This window comes from Clarias gariepinus, chromosome 1 (assembly GCF_024256425.1).
Source record: "Clarias gariepinus isolate MV-2021 ecotype Netherlands chromosome 1, CGAR_prim_01v2, whole genome shotgun sequence".
Classification (NCBI taxonomy): domain Eukaryota; kingdom Metazoa; phylum Chordata; class Actinopteri; order Siluriformes; family Clariidae; genus Clarias; species Clarias gariepinus.
In genome coordinates, this window is record NC_071100.1 from 30,065,876 (window position 1) to 30,081,993 (window position 16,118).

A 16,118-nucleotide genomic window follows, 5' to 3' on the forward strand; every position below is an offset into this window, starting at 1 on the left:
TGGTTCATAAAATCATTTAGAAAGTGAAAGTATGAATCCAATTGTTTAGATGTACTGCTACCATGTTAATAAATGCTTAATGAACACATATTCCTAATATAAATCATGATTAATTCAGGTAGTTAAAAAGACACTTAGTACTCGTAGTTAACTATTTTTGTGAGCTCATCTAAAGTGAGGTCTGTCTATGCCTTATAAAGCTTTTATAAAAAAAAGAATATAATAGCTCAGTTATCATCTTATAAGAAAAAAGGTGAGACACAACACAGAGTAATACACAAAATAGAAATATTATTTGCATGCTTCAAAAAAATGGGAATGTACTTTAAACGAGATAGAATTCACAAATAAACCTGATCATGTGACAATTATGCTTGTTATGGTATGCTTGTCATATGTGTCTTAAAATTTTCTGTGCTGCCGTTATTGTGGAACTGGTTACACTGGAATGCAGAAGAATTTTTGTTTTACTTGGTATCCTGAGTATCTTTGGAAATGGAATTAAATACTGACACACAGTTACCTCATACAAAAATTATAATCACTTTATTGAAATTTCAATATTTTAATAGAAACCTGCCTTGAGGAGATAAGAAAGAATAATCATCAAGAAATCACAAAGCAATACAGAAATAGTGTAATAATGGTCTTCACAGAAGACATTGAAAAGGTGTTTTTGAAAAAAACAAAAAAAACAATCTCTTCTTAAATCTTGGACAAGACCAATTTATTTAACTCTGACTTCTGTTAAAAAATCAGAAAATTAGAAGATTTAAGAACAGGTTGGTTTATGAAAAACACCATTTTTTGATGTAACTCATCTTACCAGTGAGTCATGAAACAAGTCTAACAACTATTTAAAGTTAAGAAAGAAAGTTCTGATCTCCTTTGGCGATACGGTCACGCTGAAGTCCTTGGTCACACTCCTAAAAGAGCCGGTACTTTCTGGAAGACAGACACACATACACAAACTCATTATGAACTCCATACATTAAATATTCCCCATTCATTATTAAATCCACAATAGAATGTGAACAATTTGCAGGACTTAATGTATGGTGTACTTAAAGTCTGGTCTAAGGAAAATCCGTAATACTTGTGTTATGTGGCTTTTCAGTCGTCCCCCAGCGCCATCTCTGGAGGTCTGCAATGTCCCAGGTTCCTGTAAGGGAACGTTCCTGCATTTCCTTCAGTTCCCCTATGCCCTGCAGAACTTCCTAAATGAGAAAGAAAAAGTTAATTTCATAGACAAACTGATGCTTTTCTGTAGCTCTTGTTGCTACATTTTTCAGTAGTTGTTCCTGGAAATTTTTTTTCGCTTTTTCCATAAGCAAACAGAAAAAAAATGTTTGTTAATGTCTGTTAGCTGAACTGTGTCTAAACCATTGATCGGTGCGTTTTAAAAGATAATCTGGTTCAATTCGTTCTGCGCTAACATTGCAGTCATGCGCTAACATATAAATCAGTCATGGTTTTACCTTTAGGTTGATGGTGGTAGGTTTGGACAGAACAGGATCCTCTCCTTTCTCATACAAATGAGTAATCCTCAAAAGAACCAAGTCAAAGTCTGATTTGGAAGTTTTTTCTTTACCTACAATAAATATGACAAATGAAAATTTGACAACCATGAAATTTCCATTCTGCTTCATAAAATCAAAAAAGTGGATTAAAATAATGGCTTTTATTAAAACAGGCTGTAGATTATGATCAGTTTTTTGTGTGTATATAATCTGGAGGTATCGGTGTACTGTACCAGAGTTGAGATCCTGAAGGTGCTGGGTGTGTTTTTGGTTGTAGTTCCAACCAGGAATACTGAGATACTGAAGGTGGAGATTCTGAGGTAAAACTACAGGCTGGACTTTGGGTCCATTCCAGTGCTCTTTCTTATGCCATGGTTTCTCTGTTCAAGGGGAAAGAGGGTTTTAATGATCCTGTGCTCTGTGGATGAGGGATCTTCAATTTTTCCTCAATCCATGTGATCTAATTCTTGTTGGTATTTCAGACTATTTTATCAAAGACAATTCCTTCAACTGTTTCAGCGCTCAAATCGTATTTACTCCATGCTATAACTCGCCTGGTTTGTCGATAGCCAAAACCACAGGTCTATGCTGTAGTTGTACTGCTGCTCGCTGATAGAGAGAAGCCATTGTACCAGGAGAGCCGACCATCATCCATAGAACTGGCTGCACCACTGAGGAATCATTCAGGGTCAGATTATATCCCAGATTCCACTCCTGGTTGTTCCAAAGCCGCCTGTGAAGCATAACCTACAGCACCACCACAGAAAAAAAGCCCTTTATTTTGACCACAGTGTACTCATCTTTTAAAAAATACTTCTATCAGGATAGCGCGCCATGTCACAAAGCAAAAAACCATCTCATAACAATGAGTTTTCTGTACCCAAATGGTCGGCACAGTCACCAGATCTCAATCTAATAGAGCACCTTTGGAATGTGATGGAACGGGAGATTCACACATTATGGACCAAAATCTTCCACCCTGTTGAACCCATTCCATAAAGTTCTAAAGGCAAAAGGGACTTCAACCCATTACTAGTAATTTATACTTAACAGTATGGCTGGGGAAGTCATCAAATGTCTATTTCAACTACAATTTTGGCTTCCAACCTTTATGAAAACAAGATCGTTGACATTAAATTATTATTGTGCAGCATTGCTTTTAAAATCAGTTCAAAATTCCTTTAGAAATCTGTTAGAAATTCATCACATCCTTTTACTTTACAGCAGTGCACTTTCGTCTCTCACCCAGGGGCTGGTATTAAAAAACACCACATTGTTTTATTTAAAGCTAAATAATGCAAGATGTTTCAAAAGTGATCGGGATCATGATTTTTTTCCATAAACTAGCAGCCCTACTTGACAGAATAAGAGTCTTTTTGTCATTAATAGAAAAACTAGTGAATAATTATTACATTTATTCATTTTATTAAAGGGCACCACTAGGCCAGTCATGATCATTACATTTGGATGACTAGTGTCTTTCACACATAATATGTCATCCCACACCTGCTTTTATATTTTAAAAGTAACAGCATTGTAGAGGAACATGCATGAAGCTGCATCGACTTATTTTCAGCATGTAAACTGATGATTTTTTTTCTCTGCATAACTTGACAAAATGCAGCAATAGAGTCTGCATGGACTGAATTATGACAAGTTATAATATTCTGTCTAATTTACATAATCTACTAAGAAACAGTTTAAGATAGTCTAATTTGATAGTCTAAAAAGTGGTTATAAATTACGTAGTTATTAGCAACAATAAATTGTTATTTTACCATTAGTTGATATGCTTTATCAACAGTACATTACAACACAAAACATCGCGTAATGACTCCACAAGACCTCTGGAGTGTCTATAGTGTCTGGCATTGGGAAAATTCAATGGGAAGTAGGCAGCGGATCTTTTTAGTGTTGTGGGTTGTGGGGTGGAGCCACTGTGGATGGGACTTGTTTGTCCGGCATGTCCTCTATGTTCTCAGTTAGATTGGGATCTGGGGAGTTTGGAGCCCCAGTGAGTACATGCTGGACTCCATGAGCGGCACACTGTGGTGCACTGAGTGTTCTGGTGCCTTTCTTTTGGCAACCTGTGCTACATTGAATCTTCTCTGGAATCGGTCCAGACTGGGCTTTGTTCCTCATGAGCATAAATGAGCCATGGGTGGCCATGATTCTATCACGGGTTTACTGGTATATAATTGATAATCAATTGTAATGTTTTAATGGTATAGCTGACTGTTCAGAGTGTCTAAAATTCATTAAAGTGTTTACTTTAAAATGTTTACATCACATGGCAATTTATTTTCTGCTTTACATACAATACAATTTATACTGTAGTTCAAACAGTAAAACAGCCTCAATCCTGATAACTTTTAACATGCCAAGAACAATAATTCATGTAACAGTGGTTAAAGAGTACTAGTACCTCTATCTGGCCTTGGCTGAGACTAGCCACCCCATGCGCCCTCTCGCTGATTAGCACCAATCTGCTGTCGTTATCTTCGATGTATGCTCCACGAACCATAGGGTAATAGTTCTGCACACATATACACAAGGATCAACATGCATATCTAAGTAAATATACAAGATATATTTAGCATGATCAATTCAAAAAAGGAATAAAAGAGTCTTTTTTTGTTCTTACTCGGGATAATGTATTTTCAATATACTTCTTGTAGTCCCTCTTCATCATCTGGTAGCCATTATTGTCAGTATATATTGTCCTGTTGTTACTCAGACTTGTGATAGTCCTGAGCACAGCTTCTCTGTTCACCAGTAGGGGGCCTACTGCATAGCTCTGATCCAGTCTCTGGCATAATAAGTCGTCTTTGAAACCCACCGGCACCCGAGTGATCACTGACCAAGTGTGGTTCTTATCAGATTCCTCCCTGAAGAGAGATGTTACATTAGAATCTTCCTAAAAAAAATAGTTAAAATAGTTACTTCCACCTTAATGTACAACAATAATATATGTGTGGCTCATCTATATGTTTATCGAAGAATGTACTGTATAAGGATCTTTTTTTTATTGTTATTCGTTAAATCCAGCCGAAACAAACTGGTAACCATTAAACCAGAAAAAGGCCAAATAATTAATCGAAATCTACCTCTAAAGTTTGGACTTCTCAACATTAGATCGCTTGCGCCTAAAGCACTTATTGTTAATGAAATGATATTAGATTATTGTCTTGACGCACTCTGCCTCACCGAAACCTGGCTTAAACCAAATGAATATATTGGTCTGAATGAGTCTACTCTGTCAGGATATTTGATATCTGTACAGACCCCCGGGCCAAAGGGCGATTTTCTTAAAGAATTTGGACATCTGCTATCAGACCTATTGGTTAACTCTGATAAAGTGTTGATAGTAGGAGACTTTAACATTCATGTAGATGATGCTAACGACGCTTTAGCCCTCGCATTTATGGACTTACTAAATTCCTTTGGGGTTAAACAAAATATAAATGGAGCAACTCACCGCTGTAATCATACGCTAGATTTAATTATATCTCATGGTATAGATATCTCTAATATAGAGATTTTACCTCAAAGTGATGATATCACAGATCATCACCTCCTGCTATATACTCTACCCGTAGAACAGATTAGCTGTGTCTCCCCACATTATCGATTTGTTAGAAATATGAATCCAACTACTAAAGACAGATTCACAAGTAATCTGCCGGATCTGTCCCAATTACTTATTATACCCCTAAATGCAGACGATCTAGATAAAGTGACTAGCAGCATGGCCACTATTGTTACCAGTACATTAGACACTGTTGCTCCCATCAGATTAAAAAAAGTTAGAGATAAAACACTTGCACCTTGGTACAATAGTCATACTCGCCTGCTTAAGAGAGCAACCTGTAACCTCAAGCGAAAATGGAGAAAAACTAAAATAGAAGTTTTGCGAATTGCGTTTAAAGACAGTATGTGCAGCTATAGACAGGCTCTAAAAACTGCTAGGACCGAGCATCTTAGCCAACTGACCAAAAGAAACCAAAACAATCCCAAATTCTTATTTAGTACAGTGGTTTGCCTAACAAAACCTAAGATGCCTGCAGAGAGTACGCCACAACATTTTAGTAGTGAAGACTTTATGGACTTCTTTAATGAAAAAAAATCGATAGCATCAGGAAGAAAATAACGGAGGTTCAACCTCTAATAGCATCTCACTATCTAGTTCAGCCTAGAGCTTCACATTTAGATTTTCAGTGCTTTACAGGTATAGGACAGGAAGAGCTGTATAAACTTATCACCTCAGCTAAATCAACAACGTGCCTGTTAGACCCAATCCCAACCAGATTTTTAAAAGAAGTGATGCATACGGTTGGAGAGCCACTTTTAAACATTATTAATTCCTCATTATATCTAGGTCACGTCCCTAAACCTTTCAAGTTGGCAGTTATTAAGCCGCTTCTTAAAAAATCTAATTTGGACGCGAATGAAATAAATTATAGACCGATTTCAAACCTTCCCTTTATATCAAAATGTTAGAAAAAGTAGTATCAGCTCAAATATGCACATTCTTGCAGGAAAACAACATCCTTGAAGAATTTCAGTCAGGTTTCAGGCCCCATCATAGTACAGAAACTGCACTAGTTAAGATTGCAAACGACTTTTACAATTCAGCCTGCGTTTAGAAGGATGTGCTGTTACTACTAGCTCAACAGTAAAAGACCTGGGCGTAATATTAGACAGTAACTTGTCCTTTGAAAATCATATTTCCAATATCACAAAAACAGCATTTCCATCTTATAAATATTGCCAAACTTAGGAGCATCTTATCCGTATCTAATGCAAAAAAGCTAGTTCATGCATTCATGACCTCCAGACTGGACTATTGTAATGCATTACTAGGTAGTTGTCCGGCATCCTCAATAAACAAGCTTCAGTTAGTCCAAAATGCAGCCGCCAGGTTTCTCACTAGATCCAGAAAATATTATCATATAACCCCAATATTATCATCCCTGCACTGGCTACCTGTTCAGTTTAGAATTAATTACAAAATAGTATTACTTACATACAAGGCTTTAAATGGTTTAGCTTCCACATACCTAACCAGTCTTCTGATACGCTACAATCCACCACGCTCCTTAAGATCACAAAAACTCTGGAATTCTTGTAATTCCCAGAATTTTAATATCTACAAAAGGGGGTAGGGCTTTTTCATATTTAGCTCCAAAGCTTTGGAATAGGCTTCCAGACAGTGTTCGGGGAGCAGACACAGTTTCCCAGTTTAAAAGTAGACTCAAGACGCATCTCTTTAATCTGGCATACTCGTAACTCATCCCATAACTTCGTTCTTCAGTACATCTATCCTGAATGGCTACTACGCTAATTCTCTCCATCTGTTCTGTACTTTTCTACCCATCCCGAGGCATCAGGAGATTGTACCAGCTTCAGCAGACAAAGGCCAACCCTGCGAGGATCCTGAGGAATCCAGAGAAGGACCAGCTCCAGCTGGATTCTGCCTTATTATGGTTGGAGCTACACATCCTGCTCCTGTGCTCCCAGTGATCCAGACCCCATCTGCCCTCTGCACCTACTGACTCATCCCTATGCTGAACTGGACTTCATGTTAATTTAAAGAATTTCTGTTATATTGTACTTTCAGCTGCATAACACACATGATGTTATATCATCTCTATCTGTTATCACCCAGATGAGGATGGGTTCCCTGTTGAGTCTGGTTCCTCTCAAGGTTTCTTCCTATTGCCATCTCAGGGAGTTTTTCCTTGCCACTGTCGCCGTCACCCTTGGCTTGCTCATCAGAGACATTTCATTCATTCATCTCATTATTATCTAGACACATTTTTCTCACACATACACAATTTATTATTATTTTTTTTTTGTATTATTATTTTTTAAATACATTTCTTAAATTTTTGTGAAGCTGCTTTGAGACAATGACCATTGTTAAAGGAGCTATATACATAAAATTGAATTGAATTAAATTGTTTACCTGTAGAAAAACTGACGGATTTCAGAAATGATTTTCCCTGGAATTATTCGCATCGAGACAGATTTGTATCCTGGAACAGCATCGTTAGCTGTAAAGATATAGTTATCGGAGATAGGTCCGACATGGACATCTCCATTTGCCTTGTATTCCCAAAAGTCTTGCTGTACCTTAACTGTCATTGTCTCATGCCTGGAACAAAATATTCAGAAACCATAAATTAAATACTTTATGGAAATAAAATGTCCTTTCCGCCTATTATTTGCTCAAATATGACTCTTTTAACTAAGACAATGTTCTAGAGAACAATGCCCAAAAGACAGGTAAATTCACTTCACTTCACTAGATCTGAGCATGACCATCATACTCTTATTATCTCATGCTTAAAGGGTGCCACTGGAAATGTTACATATCTTTCTCATAAAAGACAGGTAAGTAGAATTTCTGTTTAAAAAAAAAAAGGTCCTACTCAACACTTCTGATAACATAAAGTAGAAGAAAAAAGAATTAATTTGAGGTGACCTCAGTTTTATACTATGCAAGAGATTAGTCTCCTGGTCGAACAGCAGTGTGTAGCAGTCGTTCAGCACAGGCAAGAGCTTTCTCCCTGTTTTCTTCCACTCACTAACATTGCGTCTCTTAAACTTCACCACCCGCGCTGCGTGAGTGAGTCCACAGGTAGAACCAGTGATGCACTTTGACTGTGGAAACTGGATGAGGTACTTTCTATACTGAAGTCCACCCAGTTCCACCACAATGAAAAGGTCATAGGCGTCTGGTGTCTCTGCAGACTGCTGGATCTGAAAGAGTATGTTGCACAGGTTTACTAATCACTTACGTACAGCACCACACAGCCAGTTGTTAATTAGAAATGGATATAAAAAAAGACACATTAAAAAAATAAAAAACAGATGGCAAATTCTATAAAAGATGAATGTAGAACCCAGGTATGAGACAGGTGAGAGCCTGATTGAGCTACAGTACCTGAGCAGGAACTGCCTTGCCGTCATCATCAAACACAAGGGCCATTGGATATTTTACAGAAATGTTGATGTATGTTGTAATGTTCCATGCAAGTGGGTTGTACACAATGATGTGCTGCTCAAGCTCCTCTGACAACTCTGGATTACATACAAATGATTATGCATTATTAACTAATTCATACTGTATATCAGTAGTAGGTGCTGATCAGTGATTATAGAGCATATATAAATGAACTGGAAGTACGTGCTCACCTGGACCAAATGAGTCGATAGGACTACCAGGATTTTGAGGCAGAAGAAACAAGGCTGCCAAGAGTTCCTGCACTCCCATCATACCTTGCAGGAGGTGATCCATGTACATATCAGCTACTTTTGGTGATTCTGTTCCTGTAATGCCATCATGATGCTGAACCTACTAAAAAAAAAAAAAAAAATGAAAGAATAATGGCTAAGACTTCTGCAAAGTACTGCACAGAACACTCTCACACACACCTCAGAGACAGCCCATCTGATGGCTTTGAGTTTGTCCATGGCCCACTCTTTCTGGACAGGGCCATCTGGGTACTTGATCCGGTACCGCACAAACAAAGACTCCGCAGCATTGGAAAGGGAACTCGCTCTCCGTGCAACTCCTTTCAGGACATTTCTTGAGGCATAGAACCCTGTCCATGCCTGAAATTGTTCTGAAAGCAATAAACTATATATATTGGTGCGGCCATTACAAAAACATATCTGTTTGTAGTCCTGCATGTTGAAGCTGTTCTTTCACCATGGCCGGACTGTAGAAGTGCAAGACTAACACAACTAGTTGCCAAATTCAGAATATAATGAACTTACCAGTGGAATAGGGGAGAAAGTCTTGGCTTCCCCTCACCGCCCAGGACATATTTGATTGGTACAAAGCTTGGAAGTAGTCTTTAAGTGTGGCATACTGAACAGTCACGCCGAACTCCTTGCTATGCTGGTTGATATAATTCATTAGCACGTCCATATTTGTGAACTGCACTGAGGCATTGTAGAACTGCTTGTCACATCCCTAAAAAATGTTAACACATGAACAGATATGAATAACAGCAATGTGTGTGTGTATACATGGTATCAGTATAAAACTAAACTAACCCAAGGCCAGAGAACATGGTTGGTCTGGAACCACTCAGCTCTTTGTTTAATGTTGTTCACCATGGTTTGGGCATAGGGCTCCAAAGTGTCCTTTGTAACTGGTAGGCTCATGTTGGGATATATGCCATCTTTAGGTGGGTCTGGAAATAAAGCAACTCCATTCCAATAAAACCCTGACCTATTAACAATACAATATGTTAAAAGGATGTCACTAGGTGTGTCCGTATACTATACATATGTAGTTGGTAATACAGATTAGATTATGTTTAGATAATGTAATGGCTTACTTATTTGAGAAGGGGAGATATGATGGTGTGCAGTAACTGTACTGGTCCATTGTGTGTGTGAAAATCTCCTGGGACTCCCCAAGTGAAAATGACCCTCTCCACACAAATTGCAGTCTCTGTATACATATGTGTAGAAATGATATTTATCATTTATCAGTTAGCATACTTTCAAACACATATTTAGGAAAGCAGGACTACCTTGCTCTTCTGCATGTCGTCTTTTAGGTTGTAGTCAATACGAGAGATCAGATGAGCGTCAAATCCAGCCAGGGCAAAAAGGACCGGAGTGCTGGCAGAGGCGCCAAAGGGATCGACATGCCAGGAGAAGCGAGGCCTGACACCAAATGTTTCATATAAGAACCCATGTCCCTCTATAACAAAGAGAGGAACGATGGAAGGTATGTGTTTAAGTGTATCAGAAAAGGAAGGATTTACCTAATGTCAGGGGGAGTTTAATGAAAAGCCTAATTACCACAAATGTACCTGATCTCTTAAAATACTATTGTTACACACGCATAAGCTGCATAATCTTATTTTACATTGAGTTAAAAATGTATTTATATTATTTATATTTATCTATATATAAAAACTTTATTATACAAGCTGGCCTTCCTATGTTGGGACAAAGGCTTAATAATCAATTGATTTGTAATTAAGCTGAAAAACCTTACTATCAGTTGTACAAGATCATCACATTTACTTGACATCATTTGTGAGCTGGTAGTTGAATGGAATCAACTTATACATATAAATCAGGAATCTCGAGTTACTGACCACATTTATGTGAAAGTTGCACATCAGAGTCGTGTTTTTAGCTTGAATAAATAAAAAGTAAAACATGCACATAATGGCCTAACCTGTGAGCTGAAGGATGGCATCGTCAATATCCGTCACTGCCTCGTCATGCATCACCTGACCTCCAATGATGAACTCGAGACGACCTTCCTGCAAAAGCTGTCTCACCTGACATGAAAACAAGCCTCCATTAACAGACAGCATGCATCCTTGCTAACAAGCTCAGGAAAAAAAATCAGAGGAAATGCAGCAGCCATTGTTACTGAGTAATCGCAGTGAAGGTTTATTACTCACCTGTTTCTTGTGCCATTGAGATGCTGTGCCATCCCACCAAAGTCGGAAGAATTCTTGCTCAACTGCAATAAACTTGCGACTCTTATCCCTTGTTAGTTCCTCAACAACAGTAGTGTACACGTTCGATGCGTAGGCATGCATACTCTCCTATGGAAACATCAACATCATCGTTATCATCATCATCACATGCTAAAGCAGAGGTTCTCGACACCTATTTTAACTGTAAACAGATAAATGAAACCAGTCAGATTTATTTTTAAAATTACTTACAATTTTTACCAACTTACACATATATCTTTAAGTGCAAGTACAATATACAGTATGTTTGTTTTGTCTTGATGTAAAAGCCTAACTTGGGACGGGGGCTGCACATTAGCCTTGTGCTATATGCCCCATGTACGCGGCATCAATTGCCTGTGCGCAGCAATGCTTAGTGTGCGGTCCCTAACTAAATAATTAAGTAAATAACTAAAAATAATAGATCTGCTGTTCATTGGAGTCAGTGAGATTTTACTGTTTCCAAACATTCCACACTGTTCTTTTAAGATTTTGAGATCACTGTGGCAATCCTGTCCCGAGATTAAGGCTAAATGTAATAGTTTCCCTTTTTGAAGTCGGCATGCGATTAGAGTCGGCGAGCGTATGGTATTTAAAATTACAGAGTTCAAAGGTCGGAGTTCGTCACAGAGGTTAAGGAATAATCAACAGGTGCCCGTTCAAATTATGGTCTGTATTGTACATCCAATGTGACATCACGCCCGCGTGCTGTAAGGATGTCACTATCCAAAGTGCAAATGTGCCAAAATAAGGTCAGTGTCAGTCTAGTGATCATACCTTTTTGCAACAAGGTTCAGATAGCTAATTGAATGCAGACTGTGCCATTTCTCAGATTATGCTTCTGTGCATTTTGACTGTCCTTGGGGCTGTTAAGAAATCTTGACTTTTACCTGCTCAGATTTGGTATTTTAAATATGTTGCAGCGAGATGGAAAAAGTCTGCTAGAACTTGGGTGGGTGTCACTGATCAGGGATGGTTTCTTTGCCTGGACTGGAAAACTGGCTTTTATAGATTAAGAAGATGAGGCAAAGTGAGCCCTATAGGTGGCGGTCATGCAGCTTACTGAATGCCAATCACCGTAAAAAAAGAAACAAAAAATATGTTTTGACAAGAACCAACCAATCAACTTCCCTTTTTCTGTCCTGCTGGATCAGCTGGTAAAATTGCTGGTGTGTTCTGGCTTGAACATTGGGATTCACCCAAACACTGCATTATTTTCCCCTGGCTTGACTATAAATAACGGCATGCGTTTTCCACTCATTTGTTTGATGCAACATGTAAACAGCCCCTCTGGACATCATTTAACTTTTACTTCTAAATTATTTTTATATTGCAGTGTCTTGTGTTTTTCTTTAAAATCAGTGTAATGTTTAGTCAGATTATTTAGGCATAAAAAACAAAATGAAAAAAAAAAACCCTTTTGCTTATTTTGTTTGTTTAGGCATGAAAATCAGTCAATGAATTAGTTGTAAACTCTTCTTCTTCTTTGTCTTTCGGCTGTTCCCTTTCAGGGGTCGCCACAGCGAATCATCTGCCTCCATCTAACCCTATCCTCTGCATCCTCTTCTCTCACACCAACTAACTTCATGTCCTCTCTCACTGCATCCATAAATCTCCTCTTTGGTCTTCCTCTAGACCTCCTGCCTGGCAGTTCCAACCTTAGCATCCTTCTACCAATATATTCACAATCTCTCCTCTGAACATGTCCAAACCACCTCAATCTGGCCTCTCTGACTTTATCTCCAAAACATCTAACGTGGGTTGTCCCTCTGATAAACTCATTCTTAATCCTATCCATCCTTGTCACTCCCAAGGAGAACCTCAACATCTTCAGCTCTGCTACCTCCAACTCTGCCTCCTGTCTTTTCTTCAGCGCCACTGTCTCTAAGCCGTAGAGCATCGCTGGTCTCACCACTGTCCTGTACACCTTTCCTTTCATTCTCGCTGATACTCTTTTATCGCACAACACACCTGACACTTTTCTCCACCCATTCCAACCTGCCTGTACCCGCCTCTTCACCTCCTTTCCACACTCTCCGTTGCTCTGGACCGTTGACCCCAAGTACTTAAAATCCTGCACCTTCTTTACCTCTGCTCCCTGTAGCCTCACCAATCCTCCTGGGTCCCTCTCATTTACACACATGTATTCCGTCTTGCTGCGGCTAACCTTCATTCCTCTGCTTTCCAGAGCATACCTCCACCTCTCCAAATTTTCCTCCACCTGTTCCCTGCTCTCGCTACAGAGCACAATGTCATCTGCAAACATCATAGTCCATGGGGACTCCTGTCTTACCTTATCTGTCATCCTGTCCATCACCAGAGCAAACAAAAAGGGGCTTAGAGCCGATCCTTGATGCAGACCCACCTCCACCTTAAACTCTTCTGTCACACCTACAGCACATCTTACCACTGTCTTACAGCTCTCATACATGTCCTGCACCACTCTAACATACTTCTCTGCCACTCCAGACTTCCTCATACAATACCACAGCTCCTCTCTTGGCACCCTGTCATACGCTTTCTCTAAATCTAAAAAGACACAATGCAACTCCCTGTTACCTTCTCTGTACTTCTCCGCCAGCATCCTCAAAGCAAATACTGCATCTGATGTACTCTTTCTAGGCATAAAACCATATTGCTGCTCACAAATGCTCACCTCTGCCCTTAACCTAGCTTCCACTACTCTTTCCCACAGCTTCATTGTCTGGCTCATTAGCTTTATACCTCTATAATTGCCACAGCTTTGCACATCTCCCTTGTTCTTAAAAATTGGCACCAATACACTTCTCCTCCATTCCTCTGGAATCTTCTCACTCTCCAAGATCTTGTTAAACAAACTTGTCAGAAACTCTACTGCCACCTCTCCTAAGCACTTCCATACCTCCACAGGTATGTCATCAGGACCAACAGCCTTTCCACTCTTCATCCTCTTCAACGCCCTTCTCACCTCACTTCTACCAATATTTGCTACTTCCTGTTCCACAACAGTCACCTCTTCTACTCTTTGTTCTCTTTCATTTTCCTCATTCATCAACTCCTTAAAGTACTCCTTCCATCTTCCCATCACCCTCCTGGCATCTGTTAGTACATTTCCATCTCTATCTTTAATCACTCTAACCTGCTGCACATCCTTCCCATCTCTATCTCTCTGCCTTGCCAACCTGTACAGATCCCCCTCTCCCTCCTTACTGTCTAGCCTAGCATACAAGTCCTCATATGCTCTTTGTTTGGCCTTTGCCACCTCTACCTTCACCTTACTCTGCATCTCCCTGTACTCCTGTCTACTCTCTTCAGTCCTCTCATTGTCCCACTTCTTCTTAGCTAGCCTCTTTCCCTGTATACACTCCTGGACTTCCTCATTCCACCACCAAGTCTCCTTGTCCACTTTCCCCTTACCTGATGATACACCAAGTACCCTCCTACCTGTCTCCCTGATCACATTGGCTGTAGTTGTCCAGTCAACTGAAAGCACCTCCTGACCACCCATAGCCTGTCTCAACTCCTCCCTAAAGACTTCACAACATTCTTCCTTTCTCAGCTTCCACCACTTTGTCCTCTGCTCTGCCTTTGTCCTCTTTGCCTTCCTCACCACCAGGGTTATTTTACACACAACCATTCTGTGTTGTCTGGCTACACTCTCCCCTACCAACACTTTGCAGTCACTGATCTCTTTCAGGTTACAACGTCGACACAAGATGTAGTCGACCTGAGTGCTTCTGCCTCCACTCTTATATGTCACCCTATGTTCCTGCCTCTTCTGGAAGAAAGTATTTACTACTGCCATTTCCATCCTCTTTGCAAAGTCCACCACCATCTGTCCTTCTACATTCCTGTCCTGAAGACCAAACCTGCCCATCACATTTTCATCACCTCTGTTCCCTTCCCCAACATGTCCATTGAAATTAGTTGTAAACTCTACTACTGTAAAAAAAAAAATCTAGTTTTTAAGTTGAAGCTATTTAGGTTCACAAGCAACAAGTTGCAGAAAAACAGTGTTGTTTATTAGGCATTATCTTGGAATGCAAGCTGCTGTAAAGAGTTAGTTTGGTTTAGTCATCTGATTGCAGTAAAACAGCGGCATGTTTTCCACTAGGATTAAATGTATTTTGTCTGAGAGTACCTTAAACATGAACTTAAGTTGCTTGTAAGGTATAAGCAAGCTATTTGCTTATCACCAACTGTTTTGGCTCTTTTGCCTTGAACAGAGATCACATGAACCAATGGTGTAGAATGTAAAAAATAAATACAATTCTAATTTTATATGTCAAATACTTGACCATACACGGCTGTGTATGTATGCGACCTATAAAAAGAAAAGTAGGGTAGAATGGAAAAATTTCAAATCCATGTCTTAAAGTGTAAGTTAGTCCTTTTAAATTTGAAACAAGAGATGTGCAGCATAACTACAGCCGTGCAAATGTGCAGAAATCCAATTTTGTGTCCAAAGTTTTGACTGGTAATGTTATCATCCTTGGGGGAAATGAGGAAAGATAGAGAGCTTCATGCCAACCTTCAGCAGAGGAGCAATGGGAATTTGGAACGGGTGTGTGGACTGTGATGAGTATTTTAGACAAGAGGGAACAAGTCAAGGGCAAAGAGACTAGGAAAGGAGGATAAAGTGAAAGGACGATGAGGGAGACAATGACCAGTAGGTGGCGCTAATGCAAAAATAGTGAATGCCAACCTCCTGTAAACACCAGGAACACAAAAACACATTTGGATAAATTTGTCATTAGTTGCCATTTGACATTATTTACACTCAAAATTAATAACTCTCTCAGGGCGAACGCTGACATGTCCAGGGCGGGGAGTAACTTACCCCAGTGTGTGTGTGTGTGTGTGTGTGTTTAGCTTACCTGCACTGTGTACACCCATCCGACATCCATGTGACTGTGAGGGATGACGAATGTCTGAATAGTTTCTTTAGAATAACTTAGAGAAACAAAAACACACAATAACCCAAGACACAGCAGTGAGAACTTCATCTTTCCGGATAAACTACACTACAACAGTCTCATGACGGAAGCATGTGACTGCTACTGCGCATGCGCGCCCCGAGTCATTCTTAACAATACTTTATATTTTACATATATACGCT

The 16,118-nt window shown here is 39.4% G+C and overlaps 1 protein-coding gene across 1 annotated transcript; it reads right to left on the reverse strand.

The window, feature by feature from the left end:
• Positions 1-527: 527 nt before the first annotated feature.
• Positions 528-16,042, reverse strand: man2b2 (mannosidase, alpha, class 2B, member 2). The gene is made up of 19 exons (XM_053500329.1): positions 15,877-16,042; positions 10,964-11,110; positions 10,732-10,837; positions 10,073-10,245; positions 9,875-9,990; positions 9,588-9,765; positions 9,306-9,504; positions 8,961-9,151; positions 8,721-8,880; positions 8,470-8,606; positions 8,008-8,285; positions 7,489-7,677; positions 4,165-4,408; positions 3,946-4,056; positions 2,075-2,267; positions 1,754-1,900; positions 1,479-1,591; positions 1,097-1,217; positions 528-945 (listed from the first exon to the last, which is right to left on the reverse strand). The coding sequence occupies exons 1-19, from the start codon at positions 16,003-16,005 to the stop codon at positions 854-856; spliced, it is 3,024 nt and encodes a 1,007-aa protein (XP_053356304.1). The 5' UTR covers positions 16,006-16,042; the 3' UTR covers positions 528-853.
• Between the last annotated feature and the right edge of the window lie 76 nt (positions 16,043-16,118).